At 40.8% G+C, this 25,145-nt stretch overlaps 1 protein-coding gene and 1 long non-coding RNA gene across 6 annotated transcripts in view; one reads left to right on the forward strand and one right to left on the reverse strand.

The window, feature by feature from the left end:
* Nucleotides 1-6,933, reverse strand: part of LOC111091552 — a 48,423-nt gene extending 41,490 nt beyond the window's left edge. For both annotated transcript variants that reach the window (XR_005375733.1, XR_005375732.1), the window contains exon 1: nucleotides 6,829-6,933. This is a non-coding gene — a long non-coding RNA (uncharacterized LOC111091552). The remainder of the gene's footprint in view (nucleotides 1-6,828) is intronic.
* A 38-nt stretch (nucleotides 6,934-6,971) lies between these two features.
* The window catches only part of ZNF143 (zinc finger protein 143), a 59,751-nt gene continuing 41,577 nt past the window's right edge, over nucleotides 6,972-25,145 (forward strand). For 2 of the 4 annotated variants that reach the window (XM_038569016.1, XM_038569017.1), the window contains exons 1-4: nucleotides 7,035-7,102; nucleotides 10,765-10,814; nucleotides 24,606-24,724; nucleotides 24,930-25,022. In XM_038569016.1, coding sequence (XP_038424944.1) covers nucleotides 7,061-7,102; nucleotides 10,765-10,814; nucleotides 24,606-24,724; nucleotides 24,930-25,022 — 304 coding nt within the window. In that variant the 5' untranslated portion in view covers nucleotides 7,035-7,060. Of the gene's footprint in view, nucleotides 7,103-10,764; nucleotides 10,815-20,490; nucleotides 20,515-24,605; nucleotides 24,725-24,929; nucleotides 25,023-25,145 lie in introns of those variants that run through there. The other 2 variants (XM_038569018.1, XM_038569019.1) reach the window with 2 other exon arrangements.

The following is a 25,145-nucleotide window of genomic DNA, read 5'->3' on the forward strand; positions in this document are numbered from 1 at the left end:
GATTTGAACTTCAAAATTTTAAATTGCTTCATTTTTCTTTTTTAAGAATTTTTTATTCAAGAGAGACACAGAGGAAGCAGAGACATAGGCAGAGGTAAAAGCAGGCTCCCCTCAGGAGCCTCAACCCCAGGATCACACCCTGAGCCAAAAAGCCTTAACCACCGAGCCATCCAGGTGTCCCTTTAAACTGCTTCAAAGGACACTACCAGCAAGTGAAAAGACAACCCAGAGATTATGAAAAAATATCTGCAAATCCTGAGTATATAGAGGACTCTTAGAACAAAGACACCAATTTAAAAAGGAATCGGGGTGCCTGGCTGGCTCAGTAGAGCAGGTGACAATTTTTGGGTCATGAGTTCAAGCCCCATCCATGTTGGGTGAACCTACTGGAAAAAAATTTCTCCAAAGATAGATGGCCAATATCAGGAAAAGGTGTTGAACATCACTAGTCAGTAGGGAAATCACAAGGAAATATTTCACACCTACTAACATGTCTTAAGATGAACATTACAAGTTTGGTGAGGATGTGGAGAAATTGAAACCCTCATAAACTGCTGATAAAATGAAAATGCTTGGGATCCCTGGGTGGCGCAGCGGTTTGGCGCCTGCCTTTGGCCCAGGGCGCGATCCTGGAGACCCGGGATCGAATCCCATATCGGGCTCCCGGTGCATGGAGCCTGCTTCTCCCTCTGCCTATGTCTCTGCCTCTCTCTTTCTCTCTCTCTCTGTGACTATCATAAAATAAAAAAAAAAGAAAAGAAAAGAAAATGCTTATAGAAAAGTTTGGCAGTTCCTAGAAGACTGAAAATAGTGTAATTCAGAAATTCTACTGCTAGATACACATAACCAAAAGAAATGAAACATCTGCACAAAAACATGCACAATTGTTCATAGTAGCATTATAGCCAAAAGGTAGAAGAAACAACCCAAATAACCATTAATTGGTGGGTGGATAAAATGTATAGCCATACAGTCCTTTGGATATTAGGCAATAAAAAGTAATAAAGTACTGTTAAATGTTACAATGTGGATGAGCCTTGTGGCACCTGGGTGGCTCAGTGGTTGAGCGTCTGCTTTTGCCCTTGGTCATGATCCTGGAGTCCTGGGATCAAGTCCTACATTGTGCTTCCCATGTGGAGCCTCCTTCTTCCTCTGCCTATGTCTTTGTCTCTCATGAACAAATAAAATCTTAAAAGTGAATGAGCCTTGAAATTGTGAAGTCAGACAAAACTTTCTATTCATACGTAATGTCTAGAATTAAGTTCAGAGACAAAGTGGTGGTGTTGGGTGGAGAAGGAATGAAGAATTACTGCTAATGGGTGGTACAGGATTTCTTCTGGGGATGATGTTTTAGGTTAGATACTGGTGATGGTTTGTACAGCCATTTGAATATTCTAAAAGCTACTAAAGTAAACACAAAAATGGTGAATTTTATATGAATCTCAATTTTCAGTTTTGTTAAGTCTCAAATTTGGTTAAAGTTCTCTAAAGATAACATGAAATGTTTCTAAACTTAAAAGTTTTATTCATAAAAAAAGTTTTATTCATGATTATTTAGTTGTAAGTAGTCTAGAGATTGGGAGTAAATAGTTTGAGATTGTATCTCCCCATATTTCGTTTTGCTACTAGTTCATTTGTTTATTGTTAAGTAACTCTAGGCCCAACATGGGTTTTGAACACAGTACCCCAAGATCAAGACTCACATACTCCACGGAGCCGGCCAGATGCCCTGTTCATATTTTATATCCATCACCCTATCAAACAGCCCTATTAGCTGTAGTTGGTGCCAAAGTTTTGGGGGATGGTCCTTAAAATTCTTGTTTTCCTGTAAATGTGGCTCCTCTGTTGTATCTTTTAATAGAACACATAGTATTAGGAATTTAAGACAGCCAAACTTTTTTTTTTTTCCTCAGAATTACAGCACTGGGTGTTTCTCTATAGAATAGTACCAATCTGAGCAGCCCGGGTGGCTCACCAGTTTAGCGCCACCTTCAGCCCAGGGCCTGATCCTGGAGACCCAGAATCGAGTCCCAAGTTGGGCTCCGTATGGAGCCTGCTTCTCCAACTCTTTTGGCTCAGGTCGTGATCTCAAACTCTTGAGACTGAGCCTCCTGTCAGGCTCCACACTCATTGGGGAATTGTCTTGGAATTCTCTCCCTCTCCATGTACCCCTCCCTCAGGCTTGTGTATGCACGCTCATTCACTCACAAAAATAAATCTTTAGGGGAAGCCCGGGTGGCTCAGCGGTTTAGTGCCGCCTTCAGCCCAGGGCCTGATCCTGGAGACCAGGGATCGAGTACCACGTCAGGCTCCTTGCATGGAGCCTGCCTCTCTCTCTCTCTCTGCCTCTGTCTCTCACGAATAAATAAAGTCTTTAACAACAAAAAAATATAATAAATCTTACAAAAAATTGCCATTTTGTCTCAAGATTGTTTACCAGGGGTGCCAGGTGGCTCAGTCAGTTGAGCATCTGACTCTTGGTTGTGACTCAGGTCATGATTTTAGGCCCTAATATCAAGCCCTGAATCAGGTTCAAACCAGGTTCTGCATGGAATTCTGCTTATTCCTCCCCCACCCCTCCCCCTGCTTGTGTGTGCACTCACTCTCTAAAATCAAATCTTAAAAAAGAAATTTAAAAAGGTTATTTTCCCAGAAAAATAAAATCATGTTAAAATCTGTGGTTCCATTCTTGGACTACTCACTACTTACTCTGCTGAAATGCTGCAGATTTACTATGCATATTAACGAAACTGGTTTCCCTTCTATAATGCTCTAAAGTGTAATTAGAAACCAAAATGATAGCTAGAATGTTGTCAAGGTAGCCAGTGTCAAGAGACACTTGGAATCTTAAGGGGCTTTATTTTTTTTATAATAAATTTATTTTGTATTGGTGTTCAATTTACCAACATACAGAATAACACCCAGTGCTCATCCCGTCAAGTGCCCCCTTCAGTGCCCGTCACCCATTCACCCCCACCCACCCCCTCCTCCCTTTCCACCACCCCTAGTTCGTTTCCCAGAGTTAGGAGTCTTTATGTTGTCTCCCTTTCCGATATTTCCCACACATTTCTCCCTTCTTTTAAGGGGCTTTAGAAGATTTATAATATTTTATACATGGAGAGTATATTTTCCTCTTAGTTTGCAACTAAAACATAAATTAACCACAACAGGTAAACTTTGAAGCTATTTGAGTGATTTTATTCAAATGGAGTTAACAAATTGGTCGAAGGATAGAGTTAGTAAAAAAAGAAAGAGAAACTGCATTCATATTGGCATTATTATAAGTTTAGTTTTTGAAGTACAGGAACTCCTACAATTAGCCATGAACAATATTACCAGTTGTAGGATACCTAGGCTGTCATCAGCATATATACCAAGAACTGATACTGGGATTTTTAAATAGCCTAGTCATATACTGCCTAAAGTATGTTCTAGTTGAACCTTGATTAGTGTGGAAGCTGAATGAAGTTAACCTAAAGAGTTTATTACAAACAAGGACTTAACTCTGGGTCCCTGAGCTCTATGGAACTTCAAGCTTTTTCTTTTTTAAAATATTTATTAGGGATCCCTGAGTGGCTCAGCAATTTAGTGCCTGCCTTCGGCCCAGGGTGTATTCCTGGAATCTGGAATAGAGTCCTGCGTCCCTGCAGCGTACTTATCCCTCTGCTTGTGTCTCTGCCTCTCTCTCTCTCTCTCTCTCATGAATAAATAAAATCTTTAAAAATAATAATAAAATGTTTATTAGAGTGTAAACATGAGAGGAGAGAGCAGAGGGAGAATTTTTTTTTAAAGATTTTATTTATTTATTCATGATAGAAACAGAGAGATAGAGAGGCAGAGACACAGGCAGAGGGAGAATCAGGCTCCATGCAGGGAGCTCGACATGGGACTCGATCCCGGGTCTCCAGGATCACACCTCAGGCTGCAGGCAGCGCTACGCCGCTGCGCCACTGGGGCCGCCTGGGAGAGAGAATCTTGAGCAGACTCCCTGCTGAACAGAGCCCAAGGTGGGACTGGATCTCAGGGCCCTGAGATCATGACCAAAACTGAAACCAAGATTGGAAGCTTAACCAACTAAACCACCTAGGTGCTCTAGAACTTCAAACCTGTAGTACATCTCTCATAGTTTTCATCTGAATCTCAAAGGAATTATCAAGGTGCTTAAGAACCACTGCTGTATACCATTAAAGTGAGAATTAAGAGACAGGCTAACATTTAACTTAATGGAGAACAAGCTACTAGTTTGGTTTTAAATTGTTTAGTTTGGTTGAGTGTCTGCCTTCAGCTCAGGGCATGATCCCGGGTCCGGAGATTGGGTCCCACATTGGGCTCCCCGTAGGAAACCTGGTTCTCCCTTTGCCTGTGTCTCTGCCTCTCTCTGTGTGTGTGTCTCTTGTAAATAAGTAAACTCTAAAAAAAAAAATAATAATTAATTCTTTAGTGTTAAAAAATATTTACAAATTCATGATGAAAACATTCAAATTACTGAACTAAGTGACCTAAAACATCTTCTCCCAGAAACAATTTTGTGTCCTTTTCCTTAGCACATAGTGGTCGTGTCATTGTACGAATATGCCAAAATTATCCATTCTCTACAAAGTGTTGAGTTACTGAAAGAATGTTAAAAAACATATGATGGGGGATCCCTGGGTGGCGCAGCGGTTTGGCGCCTGCCTTTGGCCCAGGGCGTGATCCTGGAGACCCAGGATCGAATCCCACATCCAGCTCCCGGTGCAGGGAGTCTGCTTCTCCCTCTGCCTGTGTCTCTGCACCCCCTCCCCGCTCTCTGTGACTATCATTAATAAATAAAAATTAAAAAAAAAAAAAACATATGATGGGAGCAGTTTTTAAAGCATTTGTTTAGAAATCTTAGCCTACTTAGAAAATTGAGGAAATGGGCCAGCTTTATTTAAGAGCCTGGACTAGCACTGATTGAAAGGATTTTCAACAAGCCATTTGTTTGACAAAATGTACTAAGATATGAGACAGGGAGTGATTTGGGGAAAATCTGAAGATTATGAATGGCCCTGAAGAACTATGTACACTTGAACTCCGTTCTACAGTCTGGTAAATACTGTTAACACGAAGTTTCGCTACCCGTGACAAAATCAGAATTAAGGTTTCTCTCTGAATCATTAGACTTATAGCACCCTATCCACTACCACTCAGTTTTTACAACCATTCAGAAGATTCTAGGAATACAAAGATATCTTGTAATTGCATCCTATAACTACAAAGGGATTTTAAAATTGATATTTTGTACTCAATCCTTAATGAATAGACTAAAGACCTGGGACTCATTATAACTGGCTGAGGTACGTAAAAGTATTTCTTTTTTTTTTAAGATTTTATCTATTTATTCAAGAGAGACAGAGAGAGACAGAGACATAGGTAGAGGGAGAAGCAGGCTCCATGCAGGAAGCTTGATGTGGGACTCAATCCCAGGTCTCCAGGATCATGCTCTGGGCCAAAGGCAGGCACCAAACCGCTGATCCACCCAGGGACCCCCACGTAAAACTACTTTGATTAATGACATTTGTTTATAAAATGCAAAAGAACATCTGGAAGGTACTGAAAATATAAAACACCTTGTTTTTCATCTGAGCAATACTCTGTGACAAAGAGAATGTATCCATTGGGTACATATCTGTTTTGTAAGCAAATTCCTCAAGCTTCAAGTCACCTAATCCAGCTTTGTGTCACATTTTTTTTCATCTTTATAAGGGCCTAAGAAATAGTAACTATTTCATCTCAAACTAGACTCAGTAGGCTGGCTATCTTTAACATCCTTTTGCTTTCATCTTCCGGCAATCCCATAATCACCTGAAATGCAAAAGTCACCAAGTCAAACGTCCAGCTCTCCAGTTACCGTAAGCAGGTCACCAACGTGCTGAAGCGACCAGCCACCTCATCCTAACTCCCTGATTCTACACCTGGAATACCCGACCGAACAAATCCTGTCTCCACACTATCTCACCTTTCCTCAGCCTTGTTGTCAAAGCAAATGAACACTTAACAAAAAAAACTCGTTATTTCCAGTAGTTTGGAAAAAGTCTGAGAGCTACGAGAAACTATTACCTGAACTTCACCACTGAATCGTAGCCATTCTTAATAGTTCTGGGGAGCCCAAGTCAATCCTCTTCCTGCCCTCCTAACCTTCAATTCGCAACACAAAGAAAAGGGAAAGTAAAAACGAAGGTAGCGACACCCTTACAGCCGACTTCAAACTTAGAGCCTAAGCAACATGAAAGCGCAGAGGCATCCGCAGCGTCTCCCAGCCAAGTCGAAGACGACCACCCAGTCGCCACGCTCCGTCGGGAGTTTCGGCAGGAGCCGGGAGCCCACTCCCCCCAGCAAATGATGCCCCGGCGACTTGAAAAGCGCGAGCAGGCTTGGCAGCCAGGGACCAGCATACAGCAGCTCTTGGGAGGGCAGAGCCCTCTCCCCAAATCAAAGGCCTCAGCCGGAACCGAGAGCCCCCAGGGAGCCGTCAGGCGTCTTTTTTCTGTCCTAGCGCCCCCTACCACCTTCCTTCCAACGGGGCGACACTCATCAATCGCTAGGCAAAGCTCAACCAGTCTCCCGACCGCGCTCCGGGAAGCCCACCGGGAGAGCCAAGGCCACCTCCTAGCCCCTGTGGGGAAAATGGCGCCTGTCACCCCTTCTCCCTCCCGGCTAGTCACAAGGACCAACCTCCCTCCCTCGCTACAAAATGGCGTCTCCCGCTGGGGCCCCAGAATCGGCATAAATCACTTGTCAGCGAGGCGGTAACAGCCTAGGACGAGCGGTCCTGCCAACCAGTCAGACACAGACGCTTTGATTCCGCACCTTGCACAAGCCATTCAGGCGCTGGATGCAAGGCCGGACGAGGCCAACGTCACGAAAAGGGGGCGTGAACGAGGCGGTCCCCTTTCGCGTCGCCTAAATTTGAGCCAATGGCAAGCAAGGAGCGTCTCGTGAGTGGCGTAAGGACCGCCCAATGGAGGCTGGGGGCGGACCTCAGACTCGCTATGCGGGTTGCGGGGCCTGGGGGCCGGGCGGCTGTTTCCTGTCCTGGTGCATGGTGGTCGGACGAAGGAATTGTTGGAAAATTTTCTCGGAGGTTCGTATATAAATGTGTTTTTACCCAGTGTGCATTATTCTCCGCCCGGCCGCCGCCCTCAGCGCGGCGGCGCGGGCCCGCTCGGGCCCGGGCTCTGACTCCGGCTGCTCAGCCTTCGCCGCAGGCCCTGCCGATCCCACGGCCGGCCTCGGTAGCGGCGCCTGGGCAGAAGCGGAGTTTATTAATAACCCGCGGCCGCCACTCTGGGGCGGCGGAGCTTTTCTCGCTGAGGACGCACCCCCCCCCCCTTGTCTCTGCGCTTTGCGCCCCGCCTGTTCCCCTCAGGGGACCGCGGTGGGGAGGGAGTGAAGGAGGGGAGGGTGGAGCCCTCGGGAGCCTGGCGGCGCTTCTCGGCTTGACCTCCGCGCGGGGCGAGTCCCCTGACGCCGCCGAGGCAAAGCTCCTCCGGCTGGGACGCCGGGCCACGGTGCGCACCAGGCCCCAGCCCGACGGCGGCGGCAGGACTGGCCCGGGGCCCGCTCGGCATCCCGTCTGCAGATCGCACCCAGAATTTCCTCCCACCTATTATCATGCACGAATTCCTTGTTTCACTTTTTTTTTTTTTAATTATTTATAGGTTGCTGAGGCCTAACATCAAATATTAGAAATTGTCAGTTTTATCATTGCCCTTTTCCCTCGGTTTTGGCCAAAGTTAACGAATCTTTCACTTGCTTTGTGCTGTATTCTTGTGGAACGTGAACCAAATTTTATTCCCTCCCCTGTTGATTTTTAAAACATTTTATGCCCCCCCTCCCGCATTAACGAAGTTAAGCAAAAAATAGGAAGTGTATCATTGCTAAACCCATTATTTGTTTAAAATCAACTTCAGCCATTGCTTTGGAAGTGTCTAATCAGCTGGTATAATCAAGTAGGGGGTGTGATGAAAAATTGTAGGTTCAGTCAAGGTTGCCTTTTTCCTGAGTTACTAGAAAATACGTCTTGCTGAGTAAAAAAATCTGTGTGGTATTTAATATTTGGTCTTACTGAATGCCTAGTTTCATTGTTAAAGTGTTTAGTAAGAAAACAAGTGAGGAGATCACTAAATAATACGGTGCCGAATTTTATCCAGGTGTATTTTGACTACAGAAAATAATTATTTGGCATTTTACAAATACTTGAGTGGCTGTTTTTTCCATAACACCCTTTTATTTTTTTTAAAGTAATACCTTTATTGATATAATTTACATACCTTACAATTCAGCCATTTGAAGTGTGTAATTAGGTTGTTTGATAAATTCAATTGTGCCTCCATCACCACAATCCATTTTAAAACATGTTCACCCCAAAAAGAAACTGTACCAGTTGTTACTCTCCGTTTAGCCTTAAACCTGCCCCCTTCCCCAACCACTACTCTGTGGATTTGCCTATTCTGAACATTTCACGTAAACAGAATCACACAGTATGTGAACTTTTGTGACTGGTTTTTTTTCACAGCGTAATATTTTAAAAGTTCATTAATATTATAGCTGGTGTCAGTACCTCATTTCTTTTTATTGCCAGATAATATTTCATTGTATGGACCTAAGTTTTATTTAAACATTCATCTGTTGATGGACATTTGGTGTTTCACTTTTTGTCTATTTTACATAATGCTGTGAACATTTGTGTACAAGTTTTTGTGTGGGCGTATACTTTCTTTTCTCTGAGATATATACATATATACCTAGGAGTAGAATTTCTTGGTTATTATGATAACTCTATGCTCAACCTTTTGAGGAACTGTAGAACTTTTCCAAAGTGGCTGCACCATTTTGCATTCCTCTCGGCAGTGTGTGAGAGTTCTCATATCTTTGGCAACACTTGTTATTATCAGTCTTTCTGATGGTTACCACCCTAGGTGGTATAAAGTGATATCTCTTGTGATTTTGATTTGCATTTCCCAATGGCTAATGGTGTTAATTAAGCATGTTTCTCGTGTATTTATTGGCCATGTGTACACCTTCTTTGGAGAAATGTCTGTTTGGATCTTTTCCCCCATTTTGAAATTGGATTGTTTGTCTATTATTGAGTTGTAAGTTGGGTATTGCAGTGGAATAAGCATTCATCATGTTCTTCAGGGAATGATGATGACCTACCTGGATTAGGCAATTATGCCTCCACCATTACTTTAGTTATTATTATTTATGATGCATATGCCATTTATTATCATGTAGGGAGAACTTTCTGAGTCCTGAGGTTTTTGTGATTACTTTATTTTCAAGTTTTTATCCAGATTTCTTTTTCTTTTAAATCTGAGGTTTTACCTAGTTCTGAGTCTTTTTGCTCCTGGCTTGATTTCAGGACATAAATTTCTTAAAGAGTTGTATTGTGTCATTACTTCATTCTGTGCTTAGTTTGCGTTCATTTTAAGGGATGACCTTTATAGGAGAGTGTTTTAAACTTTACTTATTTTTATTTATTTATTTAACAGAGAGATGGGGGTGGGGTGGGGGGGGAAGCATAAGCAGAGAGAGTGGCAGGCAGAGGGAAAGGGAGAAGCCGGCTCCCCACTGAGCAGAGAGCTGGATGTGTGGCTGGATCCCAGGACCCTGGGATCATGACCTGAGCAGAAGGTAAATGCTCAGCTGAGCCACCCAGACACCGCCCCAAACTTTATTGTATGTCAATCAAAATAATTTTGTTTTTAAGATGGATTTAGACTGAATCCTTATAGAAAAAAAAATTGAAAACAATGATACACTTGTCCACACTTTCCCATAAATCTAATCCAAATTTAAAACTGCTGCAGGAGCTCGATCTGACTTCATGGCATTTTATATTCTGTAGCTCCAGTTTTCTAAAAGCATAACGTTTTTCATTTGACCCAAGATGGGTACTTGGATGTTTGGTTTATTTTTCCAAGTGAGGTGTAATGTTAGACTATAAAGGCTGGGACTCAGGTAACTTTCCCCAGTTGGAACTGAACTTTCTCATCAAAGAGTGGACTTCATTCGCAATGTTCCCAAATTTGTAGTTGATTTAGAAGAAATTCAGGGTCTAGAAAAAAACCTCGAACAAGAAAAATAGTTCAATAAAATGTGGATTTTCTTTCTTCCCCTTAAAAAAAAAAAAAAAAAAAAAAAAAACTGCTGCAGGGATGCCTGGGTCGCTCAGCGATTGAGCATCTGCCTTCCTCTCAGGGCATGATCCCTGGGCCCGGGGATCGGGGCCTGGGGTTTGAGTTCTGCATCCGGTTCCCTGCAGGGAGCCTGCTTCTGCCTCTGCCTATGTCTCTGCCTCTCATGAACAAATAAATTAAATCTTTTTTAAAAATTAAAGAGTAATAAATACATAAATAAAACTATGCTGCAGGAATGCCTGGCTGGCTCAGTCAGTAGAGCATGTGACTTTTGACCTTGGGGTGGTGAGTTTGAGCCCCACATTGGATGTGGAGATTATAAATAAACTTTCAAAATCCCATCATCAACTATCATCTTATGAAATATATTAAAACTATGCTGCAGTGGGAACTCTGCACCCTGTGGAAATAACTTGTCCATTAATGTGTAGACATAGGCATTTAACCACAAACTACATTTTTTTTTGTACTTAAAATGCCCCTTAGAACTTAATTTCAGCTGGGCACTGAGTTAAATGACTTGTTGAGTGATTTACATATATACATAAAATTATTATATTTGATGTGAACCTAAGTAAGTACTAGAGTTATCCCTATTTTACAGGTGAGTCAACTGAAGTTTGGAGTAACTTATCCACTTATTTTACAGCAAAGGTAGGACTTGACCCAGTGTTTGGCTCAAGCCTAGTCTCTTGCCTCGGTTATTCAGTAACATACCACATTCCTACTTCTTTACCTTCTTTACCTATTATATACCAAAATATAATATGTCTGTAGTTCCTAGAAAGATAAACTATTTTGAGTACTATACCTAATACAGCATAGCAGGGATGTTATTGTGTTATTTATGTGTATTGTTAAATAATGACGAATGGCTTTGGCCTTGTGTTGAAAAATAGAGAATTTTTTTTTGTAGTGCAGATGTAATGGTCACAAGAAGTTGGAATCATTTAAATCAATGACACTTTATGTATGCTATATACACACAGTACAAGTAACATATAAAAGGTGAGGCATGATGAAAAGAGCATTAGAATAAAATAAGACATAGTCTTTAATACTCTCTTAGGCAGTTAATTATCCATGTCTTTATATGAACTATATTCATTTTTCAGCAAGTATTTAGTGTATACATGTGACAGACATTCTTGTAGGCACTGAGAATTCAGGGGTGAACAACACAGATGGGGGCCCAGCCATGATGGAACTTAGAGTTCACTTAGAAATTCTGATAAGTACTTTGAAAGAGATAAAGTTCTGTGGTAAAGAATAGGGGATGGTGGTAGAACGGATATTTTAGGTAAGTGACATGGAATAGTATGTGCTAAAGCAGGAAGGACAACATGGCTGGATGTATACAATGGAGGACATTTGTAAAGCACGCAACATGAGTTATATCAAACTCATTAGATACTTACTGAGTATATAATCTTAGGTGTCAAAATTTTAAAGACCCATAGAACACAGTACCTACCCTTGAAGGTTCATAGTCTAATTGGGCAGACTGGACCTGGGATTTAAAGAGGTAAGAGGAGAGAAGAGCAGTAGATATCAGTAATCAAGCCTTTCAGCCACAAACAAGGTTCCTGAATCTCCCTTTCCACACCTATAGAAAGAAAACTGGCAGGTTTTTGAGGACATCTTGAGTGGTAAGGGCTTTATATTGCATAATTTCACTTCTTACAATGGCCCTATCAGGTAGGTATTCTCCCCTTTTTTTTTTTTTTCCAAAAGAGAAAACAGAAGCTCAGCAGCAGGTTAATTGCTCAGGAACTGAACAGCATTTAAATGCAGACCATACCAGCAAATTATTAAGCCATATACAGATGAAACCTATGATAAAAATCTGATTAGTAATTCATGGTGACCTAAGCTACAAGCCAAATAGCAAATACTGTAAGATTCAAATGATGACAGATCTGGCAACTAAGGAACAGAGTCACCACAGAAGAGCCAGTGACAATTAAAAGCTGTTCCCTATGGCTGGACTGCCCTTTCTACTACTCCTACCCCTGGGAAATATTTACTTATCATTTTATGCCCAAATTTACATACCATCATCTTTGCATCCCTGAGGCAACGTTAGGTGCTCCTTACTATGTTAATGCTTCTGTTTATAGTTTTTTTTTTTTAAGATTTTATTTATTTGAGAGAAAGAGTGACAGAGAACACGAGCTGGGAGGAGGGAGATCCATGCTTGCAGGGAGCCTGACCTGGGTCTCAATCCCAGGACCTCAGAATCACAACCTGAGCTGAAGGCAGATCCAACCAACCGAGCCACCCAGGCGCCCCAGTAGTTTTATTTTTTTAAATCATGAAAGTCATACATGGAAAAAAAAAAAAAAAAACTTTATAGAATGTATACAGTAAACATTAAAAGTCCTTTCTCCACTACACCCCCATCTCCTAATCCTTTGTGGGAGGTAACCATTTGAGGGTTTTTTTTTTTTTTTCCATTTGAGTTTTTAAATGTAAATACTGGCATATGCAGGTACTTAAATCCTTTTTTTTTTTTTTTTTTTTGAGATTTTATTTATTTATTCATGAGAGACACAGAAAGAGAGAGGCAGGCTCCATGCAGGGAGCCCAATGTGGGACTCCATCCCAGGACTCCAGGTTCACACCCTGAGCCTACTGCAGACATTTAACCGCTGAGCCACCCAGGCATCCCCTTAAATACATTTTTAAAAACATGAATACAGTTATAAATACTCTTCTGCAATTTGCTTTTTCTCCCACTTGCAATATATCTTGGATATATTTCCTACCATTTCATATCTATCCCATTCTTTTTCATGTCTGCATGTTTCATATATGGATGTCCTATAATCTATTTGTTCTTTTGGGTGCACTTTTAGATTGTTGATTATTTTTTGCTGTTATAAATAATACTACAATGAACTTTGCACACTTAAGAGAGTGATAAGTCCCAAGAAGAATTACTTCGTTGAAGATTTGTGTTTAAAATATTGATAGCAGGGGATCCCTGGGTGGCACAGTGGTTTAGCGCCTGCCTTTGGCCCAGGGTGCGATCCTGGGGACCCGGGATTGAATCCCACGTCGGGCTCCCGGTGCATGGAGCCTGCTTCTCCCTCTGCCTGTGTCTCTGCCTCTCTCTCTCTCTCTCTCTCTATCATAAGTAAATAAAAATTAAAAAAAAAAATATTGATAGCGGGCAGCCCCAGTGGCCCAGCGGTTTAGCACCGCCTTCAGCCCAGGGCCTGATCCTGGAGTCCCGGGATCAAGTCCCATATCGGGCTCCCTGCATGGAGCCTGCTTCTCCCTCTGTCTGTGTCTGTTCCTCTCTCTCTCTCTCTCTCTCTCTCTGTGTGTCTCTCATGAATAAATAAATAAAATCTTTTAAAAAAATAAAAGTAATCGTTGTGAAGATTATTTGGCAACTCATAATACTTTATAGGAATGAAAGAACAATACAAAACGTTATCTATATTATAATGCTGAAAAAATTATGTATATATATGGATAGCCAAAGTTAGAATAGAAAACCAGGAAAAATGAAAAGATTTGATTTGTTAACCTATGGAAATTATTTTTCTTAACTTTTAAATTTATATTACAGTATGTATGCAATGAAAATTTTAATGGTGTATAAAAACAATATAAGATAGTTGGCAGTGTTATTAGACTGGAAAGATGATATTGGAGCAAAGAGAGTGGTAAAGAGGTTATTGCAATAGTTAATGAGATGGAAAAGAAAGGTTTTGAAGTATAAAAGTCATAGAGTTGGCAATTGCCATGTTGTGAATTTAAGAATGAGTTAAGGGGTACCTGGGTGGCTCAGTCGGTTAAATGTCTGACTTTTGATTTCGGCTCAGGTCATGATCCAAGCCCGCATTGGGCTCCGTGCATCATGGATCCTGCCTGTCTCCCTCCCTCCCCCTGCTTGTGCTTGTGTGCTTGATCGCTCTCTTTCTCTCTCTGTTAAACAAAATCTTAAAAAAAAAAAAAAAGACCAATCCTTACTTACAAGATGTACTTATATTTCTATATATATATATTTTTTAAGACTTTATTTATTCATGAGAGACACAGGCAGAGGGAGAAGCAGGCTCCATGCAAGGAGCCTGATGTGGGACTCGATCCCGGGACTCCAGGATCATGCCCTGGGCTGAAGGCAGGCGCTAAACCACTGAGCCACCCAGGGATCCCCATATTTCTACTTTTTTAACATAAGTCAACAGTGGTGGTGGTTGCTGCTGATTTGCCTTTTTTTTTTTTTTTAAGATTGATTGATTGATTGATTTATGATAGACACACCGAGAGAGAGAGAGAGAGAGAGAGAGAGAGAGAGAGAGAGAGAGAGAGAGAGGCAGAGGCAGAGACACAGGCAGAGGGAGAAGCAGGCTCCATGCCAGGAGCCCAACCCGCGACTCAGTCTCGGGACTCCAGGATTGCGCCCTGGGCCAAAGGCGGGCGCCAAACCTCTGAGCCACCCAGGGATCCCCTGCTGATTTGCTTTAAATTACTTTTAAACAAAAGAGATTGAAATAGAACATAATTATTTTGTGAGAACAAATATGTAGTTTCCTTAAGTTGGCATTTTATTTTTTACAGAAGCAAATGGAAGAGTTCTAAAATAGATTTTTTAAAGATTTTATTTATTTGAGAGAGACAGAGATAGCAACAGAGATAGGGAGAGAGCACAAGAAGGGAGAAGAAACAGGACCCCTGCTGAGCAGGGAGCCCAACACAGAGCTCCATTCCAGGATCCTGGGATCATCACCTGAGCTGAAGGCAGATGCTTGACTGACTGAATCATCAGGTGTCCCCTAAAATAGATGTATAGTATATCTAAGCAGCTCCAGTAGGCTACAACTGATAGGCTATTTTTCCTCAGCCCTAGTGTACTGAGAATTGTGCTCAGTTTTCCACTCCCAGGTTTTAATAGATAATATGAGACTAATCTAAAAAAATATAAAATTTTCTTACCTTTCTACTTCTGTGTTCAATGGAAATAGAGTTGTTTTTGGCAGAAAGGGTGTACATAGTGCACCTATACTGTAAGTTCCCTCTTTTACAGCTAGTGATTCAACTTGAAACATATTATACTGTTCTTTAGTGCTGATAGAGCTATTTAACTGAAGCATACTACAAGTATTTTTAAAAACCTGGTTATCCTCTGAACTAATCTTGTGTGAATCATGATTGTCTTTCTATTTCTTTTGGTTATTCAGTATATTGGGTACATAAACCTGCTATTGGCCTCTATTACTTAGATTGAAATTTTTAGTTAAAGCAGTCTTATTCTCACTGAGTGAATAAAACTAAGGGTTGCACTTAAAAATGCATTTATAGGGGTGCCTGGGTGGCTCAGTCCCTTGAACATCCACCTTTGGCTCCGGTCGTGATTACGGGGTTCCTGAATTGAGCCCCGTATCGGGCTCTTTGCTCAGTGGGAGTCTGCTTCTCCCTCTGCCTCTCCCCTTGGCTCATACTCCGTTCCTCTCTGGCAAATAAATAAAAATCTTTTTTTTTTAAATGCATTTTTAATAAAATACCACTTTTAGCTGTTATATTTGGATTCAAGGTATATTTAGTTTGATAAAAGGACACTAATTACTAATATTTAAAAGCTTCCATAATATGCATTGAATTTAAAATAGAGTTTGTTTTCCAGATTGAAAAGGTGGTTTGAAAATGAAGTATACCAAGAGTAGGGGTATCCCTTAAAACTAAAAATCCGGGGCAGCCTGAGTGGCTCAGCGGTTTGGTGCCGCCTTCGGCCCAGGGTGTGGTCCTGGAGACCCGGGATCGAGTCCCACATCAGGCTCCCTGCATGGAATGGGGCCTGTTTCTCCCTCTGCCTGTGCCTGTGCCTCTCCCCCCGCCCCCTCTCTCTCTATCTCTCATGAATAAATAAATAAAATCTTTAAAGAAAAAAAAACCCTGAAAATCTGAAGATTCAAGGTGGGCATCTCTTATTTTATAACCTTGTTGAAACTATATTCCTTGAGGCTAAATAGGAGGACAACCCATAGAATGGGAGAAAATATTTGCAAATCCTTTATTTATTTATTTATTTATTTATTTATTTATTGGCAAATCCTGTATCTGATAAAGGATTAATATCTGGAATATATAGAGAACTCTTACAATTCAACAATAAAAAGACAACCCATTTTATTTTATTTTATTTTATTTTATTTTATTTTTATTTTATTTTTTTAAAAGATTTTATTTATTTATTTGACAGAGAGAGAATGAGAGCACAAGAAGGGGCAGAGGTAGAGGGAGAAGCAGACTCTCCGTGAGCAGGGAGCCTGATGTGGGACTTGATCCCAGGACCCTGGGATCATGGCCTGAGCAGAAGGCAGATGCTTGACAGACTGAGCCACACAGGCGCCCCAAAAGACAACCCATTTTAAAAAATAGACAAAGGAGGGGTACCTGCTGGCTCAATTGGTAGAGCATGCAACTCTTCATCTTGAGATCTTGAGTTCAAGCTCCACATTGGGCATGGAGCCTATTTAAAATTTTTTTTAAATTAAAAAAAATTTTTAACAACAACAAAAATAGACAAAGGATCTGAGTAGATATTTCTCCAGAGAGGATATAACAAAGGTCAGTAAGCACATGAAAATATGGTCAATATTATTAGCCATCAGGGAAATGCAAATAAAAACCACAATGAGATATCACTTCATACCCAGAAGAACAGCTATTATCAAAGACTGATAAACTGTTAGCTAAGACTAGAAATTGAGAAGTTGGAACCTCATACATTACTACTGGGAATGTAAGATGGTGCAGTTGCTTTGGAAAAATTTGACAGTTCCTCAAAATTTAAGCACAGAGTTACTATATGACCCAGGAATTACATGTATAAATACATATCCCCAAGAGAAGTGAAACACATGTCCACACAAAAACTTGAACACTATTGTTTGTAGTATATTATTCATGATGGCCAAAAAGCGGAAAATGGCTCAAATATCTAGATACAGACAACTCAGATGATTGGATAAATAATGTGGTACATTCATATAATGGACTGTTATTCAGCAATAAAAAGGAATGAAATACTGATAAAGACTGCAACATGGATGAAGCTTGAAAATACTTTAAGTGAATAAAGCCAGTCACAAAAGACCACATACTGTACAATTCCATTTATATGAAATGCAGAAAAAGATCTGTAGAGATAGAAGGTTGCTTAGTGGTTGCTTAGGACTTTGGGAGGGGAGAGAGAAAATTTTCTTTCAGAAGATGATAAAAATATTCTGAATGAAGGTGGTGGTGGTTTGTACAACTTTGAATATACTAGAGCCATTGAATTGTAGACCTTAAATGGGTAAATATTGTGGTTTGTGGATTATGTGTCAGTAAAGACATTTTTAAAAATTTATTTATTTATTTATTTATTTATTTATTTATTTATTTATTTATTTATTTATTTATTTTAGAGAAGAGAGAGTACTGGGGGCAGGGGCAGAGGGAGCAGGAGAGAGAAGCCCAAGCAAACCCTACACTGAGCATAGAGCCTGACAGGGGAGAGCTCTATCTCACAACACTGAGATCATGACGTGAGGCGGACACCCAACCAACTGCACTAGCCAGGCCCCCCTCAGTAAAGATTTAACGTAAAGAAATAATTATCTCCAAAGCCTATTTTTACTTGCTTTCTTCTCTGCAGTACCCTTTTTACAGCAACAGGAGGAAACAGTCAATAGATAGAGATATAGAGCTATAAATCTATTTTCATTTAGCTTAAAACTACTAATTAGTAGTAATGCCAGGTGTTGTTCTAAGCAATTTATCGTTCTGAGCAATCTAACAGCTCTGTTAAGTACCCTCCATTTACAGATAGGGAAACCGTGGCACAGAGCTGTTAAGTAACTTGCCTCTGATCACATAGATAATATGTGGTACGGTGAGATTTTGAAGCGGTTGTCTGGATCCAGAGTCCTCATTCTTAAGTATGTTATATTACCTCTTATATGCATTCCTTCCTAGGTATGACCCACACTTTCTTATCTTACTTTCAGGGGCATCCTCCTTAGAGATTTTGTTCTAGTAGTTTGTTACTGTAGATAACACTACTTCCACTCTAGAGAAGAACAGGTAATTAAAGTATACTGTAATAAGTGTTATATATAGACAGTATTGTGGGAAATACATCTAAGGCATTCTGACCCAATTTAGGAGGTTCAGATAAAATTTTCTGGTAGAATCTGACTGGAAGAATTTAGCTAAGACAGGAGGAAGAGTTCTAGATGGTGTGAATAATGTATAGAGGCCTAGATGCAAGAGATGTGTTGGGCTTTTCAGGGAGTGGCAAATAATCCAGTAGCTCATGTAGGAGCTGTTGAGCCAGAAGTGCCTGGGTGGCTCAGTCGGTTAAGCGTCTGCCTTTGGCTCAGGTGGTGATCCCAGGATTCTGGGATCGAGCCCCTCATTGGGCAATTTGCTAAGTGGGGAGCCTGCTTCTCCCTCTCTCCCTCTGCCTGCAGCTCTGCCTACATGTGTTCTCTGTCAAATAAATAAATTAGCCTTTTAAAAAAAAAAGTTGTTGAGCCAAATGGTTAGAAGTTAGACTTTGCCATTTTGTGAAGTTAAGGATACAATTTAACCTTTCTTAGCTTAATTTTCTTCATCTGCAAAATTGGGATAAAATGGTATTTTATTTATAGGACTGCTAGAAGGCTTAAATGAATTAGTAGTACTTCCTGGCATACAGTAAGTATTATGAAAGGGTTGGTTATTATCTTTATCATTTGCTGTTTAAATGATAAAGATTTAAACAGCAAATGATTTAAAAAATAAATAAATAAATAAACAGCAAATGATTTGCTGCACAAGCAGAGGGGAGGGGCATAGGGAAAAACAGATTCCCCACTGAGCAGGGAACACAATGCAGGGCTCCATCCCAGTACCCTAAGATCGTGACCTGAGCCAAAGGCAGACACCTAACTAACTGAGCCACCCAGACGCCCCTGTATTATTAACATTTTTATTAGTACTATTAAGTGATAGTATCATTAACTACTAGAATTCTAATCAATACTGGGTGGCTGTAGAATGTAAGGAGGTTGTGACTAGAACAAGACTGGAGGATAGAGTGACTGACTTGTCTTCGCTAGTCAAAGACTATCCCAGTTTTAAAACCAGGTCGTCCCCTCCCCCTTAAAACAAAATGGAAAGCCTCATATTCCAGGAACCTCCTTAGTCTTGGGCAAATTAGAATGGTTGTCCAACCTACTAGAGAAGTTATTAGAATCCAGATCATGATATTTGGACTCTGGGGAAATGGGAGAGTACTAAAGGTTTTGTGACCAAGAACTGCTATGATTGGATTTGAAAGCACTTGGACTGTGCTAAGGAGATTATATTGGAGGAAGATAGGAATGGACTTTAGGAGGCTGATAGAATAAGTGGATGATGGTAGCCTCAATTAAGGCAGTCTAATAGAAGTGAATGAATTTGACAGGTATTTAGGAAGTAGAGTGGTAGTTATTAGGGACTGGCTGGAGAATAAGGGAGATTTCAGTTACTGGGTTGGTGATTGCCTTTGCATTTGTCACTGAGGTAGAAAATGCAACAGAATTTCACGGGAATCTGTTGAATTGGGGTGACTGTGGGCCATGGAAGTCATTGAGATCAGGAAGTAACTAGATCAGTAACTCTTAAGAAGGACTAGATAGATTTTACAGAACTTATAAATTCCAGAGATCTTTGAAGCCGTAGTAATGGATGTGATTGCTCAAGAAGAAAAGTATATAAAATGAAAGAACAAACTAGGACAGAAACTTGAGGATCCTCAGTATTTAGAAACCCACAGGAGAAACTGAAAAGGATTAGCTAGGAAGTTGGAAATAAACAGGAGTATGTGAATACCACAGAGCTAAGGCAAGAGAGTGTTCCAAGTAGATAAAAGGTCAGTGGTATTAAATTAAAAATAATAGAACTGAATAATCTCCAGTACAATTTTTTTAAATGTTTAATTACTGTCACATAGGTCCTTTTTAAAACTTCTAAAAATCTAAGGTATAGTCTTTAGTGTTCCGTTTGATGAGTTTTGGCAGTTGTATCCACCCAGATGATCATCACTCAAAAAAAAATCCCCCAACTTTTAACCATAGTTTGATTTCTACCACTGTAGATTAATTTTGCCTGTTTTTGGAAGTTATATTATGGAATTATACAGTATTTTTTTAAAGATTTTATTTATTTATTCATGAGAATACACAGAGAGGAGAGAGAGAAGCAGAGACACAGGCAGAGGGAGAAGCAGGTTCCATGCCGGGAGCCTGATGTGGGACTCCATCCTGGGTCTCCAGGATCACACCCTGGGCTGAAGGCGGCGCTAAACCACTGAGCCACCAGGGCTGCCCCAGTATGTATTGTTTTGTATATGGTTTGTTTCCCCCAACATAATTTTGAACTCCCATCACTGTTATCATATGTATAGTTCTTGTTCCTTTCTATTAAGTAATATTGCATCGTATACATTTATCACATCTTTATCCATTCTTTTTTAAGATTTTTTAAAAATTTATTCATGAGAGACAGACAGAGAGAGAGAGAGGCAGAGACAAAGGCAGAGGGAAAAGCAGGCTCCATGCATGGAGCCCATGTGGAACTCCATCTGGGGTCTCCAGGATCACGCTCTGGGCTGAAGGCGGCGCTAAACCGCTGAGCCACCCGGGTTGCCCATATCTATTCTTTAATTAGTGGATGCTTAAGTTCTTTTCAGTTTGGAATACTATGACTAAAACTACTATGGACAATTCTTGTACAAGTCTTTTTGCGGACATATATTTTCATTGGGTAAATAAATACCTAGGTATGGCCATTGAACTTTATGTTAAATTGGAGATTAATAATGACCAGCCAGTGCAGCTTCCATAGAGTTAGGGGCAGAAACCAGATAGATGGGAGTGGGAAATCAGGAAGTATTATTAGTAACAACTGTTAAGGAAGTCTAGCTAAAATAATCTAGTCTAGATAAGTAGCTAAGTCAAAGGTGAGATTTTGTTTATTTGATTTTATTTTTGTGTTTTTAAAATCCTTGATGGGAAGGAACTAGTGGAAGGGGGGGTTATTTGCTGAAGAGGTCCCTGAGGTCCCCAAGGAGGAAAGACAAATGAAATGCAGGTTGGAGGGATTAGTCTTTCTATGTAGGAAGGTTAATCTGGTAGGAGAGAAGGAAGAAATGTGTGGAAATGCAGTCAAGTGATAGGTTTATTGGCAAAGAATTCCTCTCTGATGACTTCTGTATTTTCTGTGAAGTTGGGAGATGATCAGTTTGGTGAAAATGAGGTGGTGGAGTTAAGGAGTAGGGAGAGCAGGAAAGGAAGTGGGGGTCGATGGGTTTGAGGCAAATGGAAAATATTTTAGGAGGGCCTGGCCGGCTCAGTTGGTAGAGCATGTGACTCTTGATCTTGGGGCTATGAGTTCAAGCCTCACATTGAGGTAGAGATTTCTTAAAAATAAAAAATATTAAGAAAAAATATTTTAAACAGTTATGAAGAAACAAACATAAGTGTGCTGGACAGCTTTGAGGGTTCAGAGGAGAGTGGAAGAGCTCAGGAGCTTTTCTGGTCCTGAAGAACTGTTCAATTTATTTTTCTTTTCGTTTTCGTTTTGTTTGTTTGTTTGTTTGTTTGTTTGTTTGGGTTTTTTTTAGATTTTAGGGCTTGAACTCACAACCTTGAGATCAAGATAAGAGCTGAAATCAAAAATCGGACACTTAACTGACTGAGCCACTCAGGCACCCTGACTTTATGTTTTTGTTTTCTTTTTTTTTTTTTAAACATTTTATTTATTTATTCATGAGAGGGAGAGAGAGGCAGAGGCACAGGCAGAGCGAGAAACAGACTCCATGCAGGGAGCCCAATGTGGGACTCAATCCCAGGACTCCAGGATCACACCCTGGGCCGAAGGCAGACACTAAACCACTGAGCCACCCAGGTATCCCCTGTTTTCTTTATTTTTTTAAGAGATGGGGAAAAAGAGAGAAGAGGGGCAGAGGGATAAGAGAGAGAATCTTAAGCAGGCTCTACACCTAACATGGAGCCCAGCATAAATAAAGCTTGATCTCACAATCCTGAGATCATGACCTGAGCCAAAATCAAGAATTGGACGCTTAACTGCCACCCAGGTGTCCCCGACTTTATGCCTTTTTAATGGAACAGTGTGAAAAGTGGCTTTTGAATGTGCCAGAATTTCTCTTTCTCCTGCTGCTTCTATTCCTGAAACTCCCTGATCTCAGTGAAAGCAAACCAGGGCATCCTTAGCAACCTGCTGTCTGGAGGTAGGCCATTATAAAGGCATGTTGTTAGTGGCTACTCTATTGAGGTTTGAGAGAAAATTTTTTAAAGTTCTTTTTTTTTTTTTTTTTTTTTTTTTTTTTTTAAGGATTTTATTCATGAGAGACACACACAGAGAGAGGCAGAGACACAGGTAGAGGGAGAGGCAGGCTCCATGCAGGGAGCCCGATGCAGAACTTGATCCCGGGTCTCCAGGATCAGGCCCTGGGCTGAAGGCAGCGCTAAACTGCTGAGCCACTCGGGCTGCCCTAAAGTTCTTTTTTATATCAATGGCTCACTTAATATTAAACCATCACCAAAATTGACATTCCTGATGACTAGACCTAGATGTTCATTTCTAAATTCTTGTCTCTGCTCTCATTTCTTTTTCTCATAAGTATTTTATTCCCTGCGGGGAGCCTGATGTGGGACTTAATCCCAGGACCCCGGAATCATGCCCTGAGCCAAAGGCAGATGCTCAACTGCTGAGCCACCCAGGCATCCCTCTTCAGAGGTCTTAATGCAGAATACTAATGTTACTTTGAGCCTTCTCTATTATCCCTTAGGGGCAGCAAGAAGTGTTGAAGGTTCAGTCTGCTCTTTGAGCAGTTGTAGATCAAGGGCTGAATCTTTCAGGACTCCCTGAAAAGTCAGCCCTTAATTGACTTGTATCACTGATACTTTGCTATGAGCCTAAACTACAGTTCCTGGCTTTATTCCAAAGAGGATACAGTTTATAGTGTTTCTAAAACAAAAATCAAGTAATCATAAATATCATTGCAAATTATTACTATCTGTACATGGTTCTTTTAAATATTGACACTAAAATCAGATCTTTAGACATGAAAAGTCCTCAAGAGATCCTCTGGTCCAATTCCTTGGCTCAAGGTAGCTAAGTTATCCCAGCTCCTGTTTGAGGCACCTCAAGGTGGTGACTGGTAAAAGAGCCATTCATTCAACCATTTATTCAGCCCCTATGGTATGTCTACTAGGGTCAAGTACCTTTTAGACATGTGAGTCAGCAGTGAGCAAGCAGATGAAGATCCCAGTGAATTCTAGTGGAGGGGAAAATAGAGAAGAAACAAACTAAATAAGGGCACCTGTGTGACTCGGTTTAGCATCAGCTCTTGATTTTGGCTCAGGTCATGATCTCAGGGTTGTTAGATCAAGCCCTATATTGGCCTCCTCGCTCGGTGTGGAACCTGTTTAAGATCCTCTCTCTTCTCCCTCTGCCCTTCCCTGCCCCTCCTCCCCTCCCTCTAAAACAAAAACTAAGTAAATACATACAATATATTAAATAATAAGTGCTATGCATAAATGTAATAAAGGAGGGAAGAGGGATAGGGTATATCATGGTTGAGAGGTAGGAGGTGCAGTTTGAAATGAGGTGAACAAGGAAGGTCTCATTGGGGTACCATTAAACAACAACTTGAAGAAAATGGGAATAACAATGAAGATACTGCAAAGCGTGTTTCAGGCAGAAGGAACATTAGATGTAAAGGTCCTGCGGCAACATTACCCAGTATGTTTGAGCAAAAGGAGGGACACCAATATGGCTGAAATGAAATGAATGAGATGGAGAATAGTAGGAAGTGAGGGTCAGGATCATCAGCCTCATAGGTCAGGGTAAGGACTTTTGGCTTTACGCTGATAAGTTATCAGAAGGTTTTGAGCAGAAAAGGGACATGATCTAACTTTCCTTTCTAGAGGGTACTCTACTGTGTTGAGAGGAGACTGTGGAGAGGTCCCAGTGGAAGCAAGGAGACCAGTTAGGATACTGTTGTGGTCATGTGGGCAAGAGGTGGTAGTGGCTTGAGTCAGGGCGGTAATGGCGAAGTGAGAAGCAGCCTGATTCAGGATAGCTATCTGAAGATTGAGTCAACAGGATTGTGGAATCTTTGTTAATCCCAGAGAACTCTAATTATGGAAACTTTAGACGTGGGACAAAACCAATAGGCGAGAGTTGTTAGTGTGCTTAAGAGTTTACTGATGAATTATGAAAAGCGTGCTTTGGACTTTGGGTTAATACTCTTACCCTGCGTATTAAATGAACTTTCAGCTTATTTCATACACTGTTTATTTCTGTAGCAAATTTATGTGGTTCATAAATATTCTTTTTAGCTTTTATTTTATATGCATTGTCCTTTGTTCTCAAGTGCCTATACTTTTCTTTAAGGTTGAAAATGTTGTTAGCCCAAATAAATCGAGATTCTCAGGGAATGACAGAGTTTCCTGGAGGAGGAATGGAGGCTCAACATGTTACCCTGTGCCTGACAGAGGCAGTAACAGTGGCAGGTGAGTGGTTTTGTTTGAAGGGACCATGTGGGTTACCTTGCTGTGGACACTGGGTGCAGTAGGGCAGGGAAATATGTTTTGTAAATGCCAGAAATCCCATTTGAGTCTTAAGCAATCTGCCTTATGCCTAATTTTCATTTAAAAATTTTAAACAGCACGTACATATGATAGTTACCTAAAGAAAATAACTATTTTTTTATAATAGATGGTGACAATTTAGAAAATATGGAAGGTGTAAGCTTGCAAGCAGTAACACTTGCAGATGGTTCTACCGCTTATATACAACACAATTCTAAAGGTATGTGCCACATATACAGCCCTTTGGTTAACACCAGAAATTCATAACCTCAGAGTTGGAGCACCTAGCAACTACATCCCTTCCCAACCCATCCTAAAGATGCTGTATTGCATATGGTAATTT

The sequence above is a fragment of the Canis lupus genome, chromosome 21 (genome assembly GCF_011100685.1).
Source record: "Canis lupus familiaris isolate Mischka breed German Shepherd chromosome 21, alternate assembly UU_Cfam_GSD_1.0, whole genome shotgun sequence".
Taxonomy (NCBI): Eukaryota; Metazoa; Chordata; class Mammalia; order Carnivora; family Canidae; genus Canis; species Canis lupus.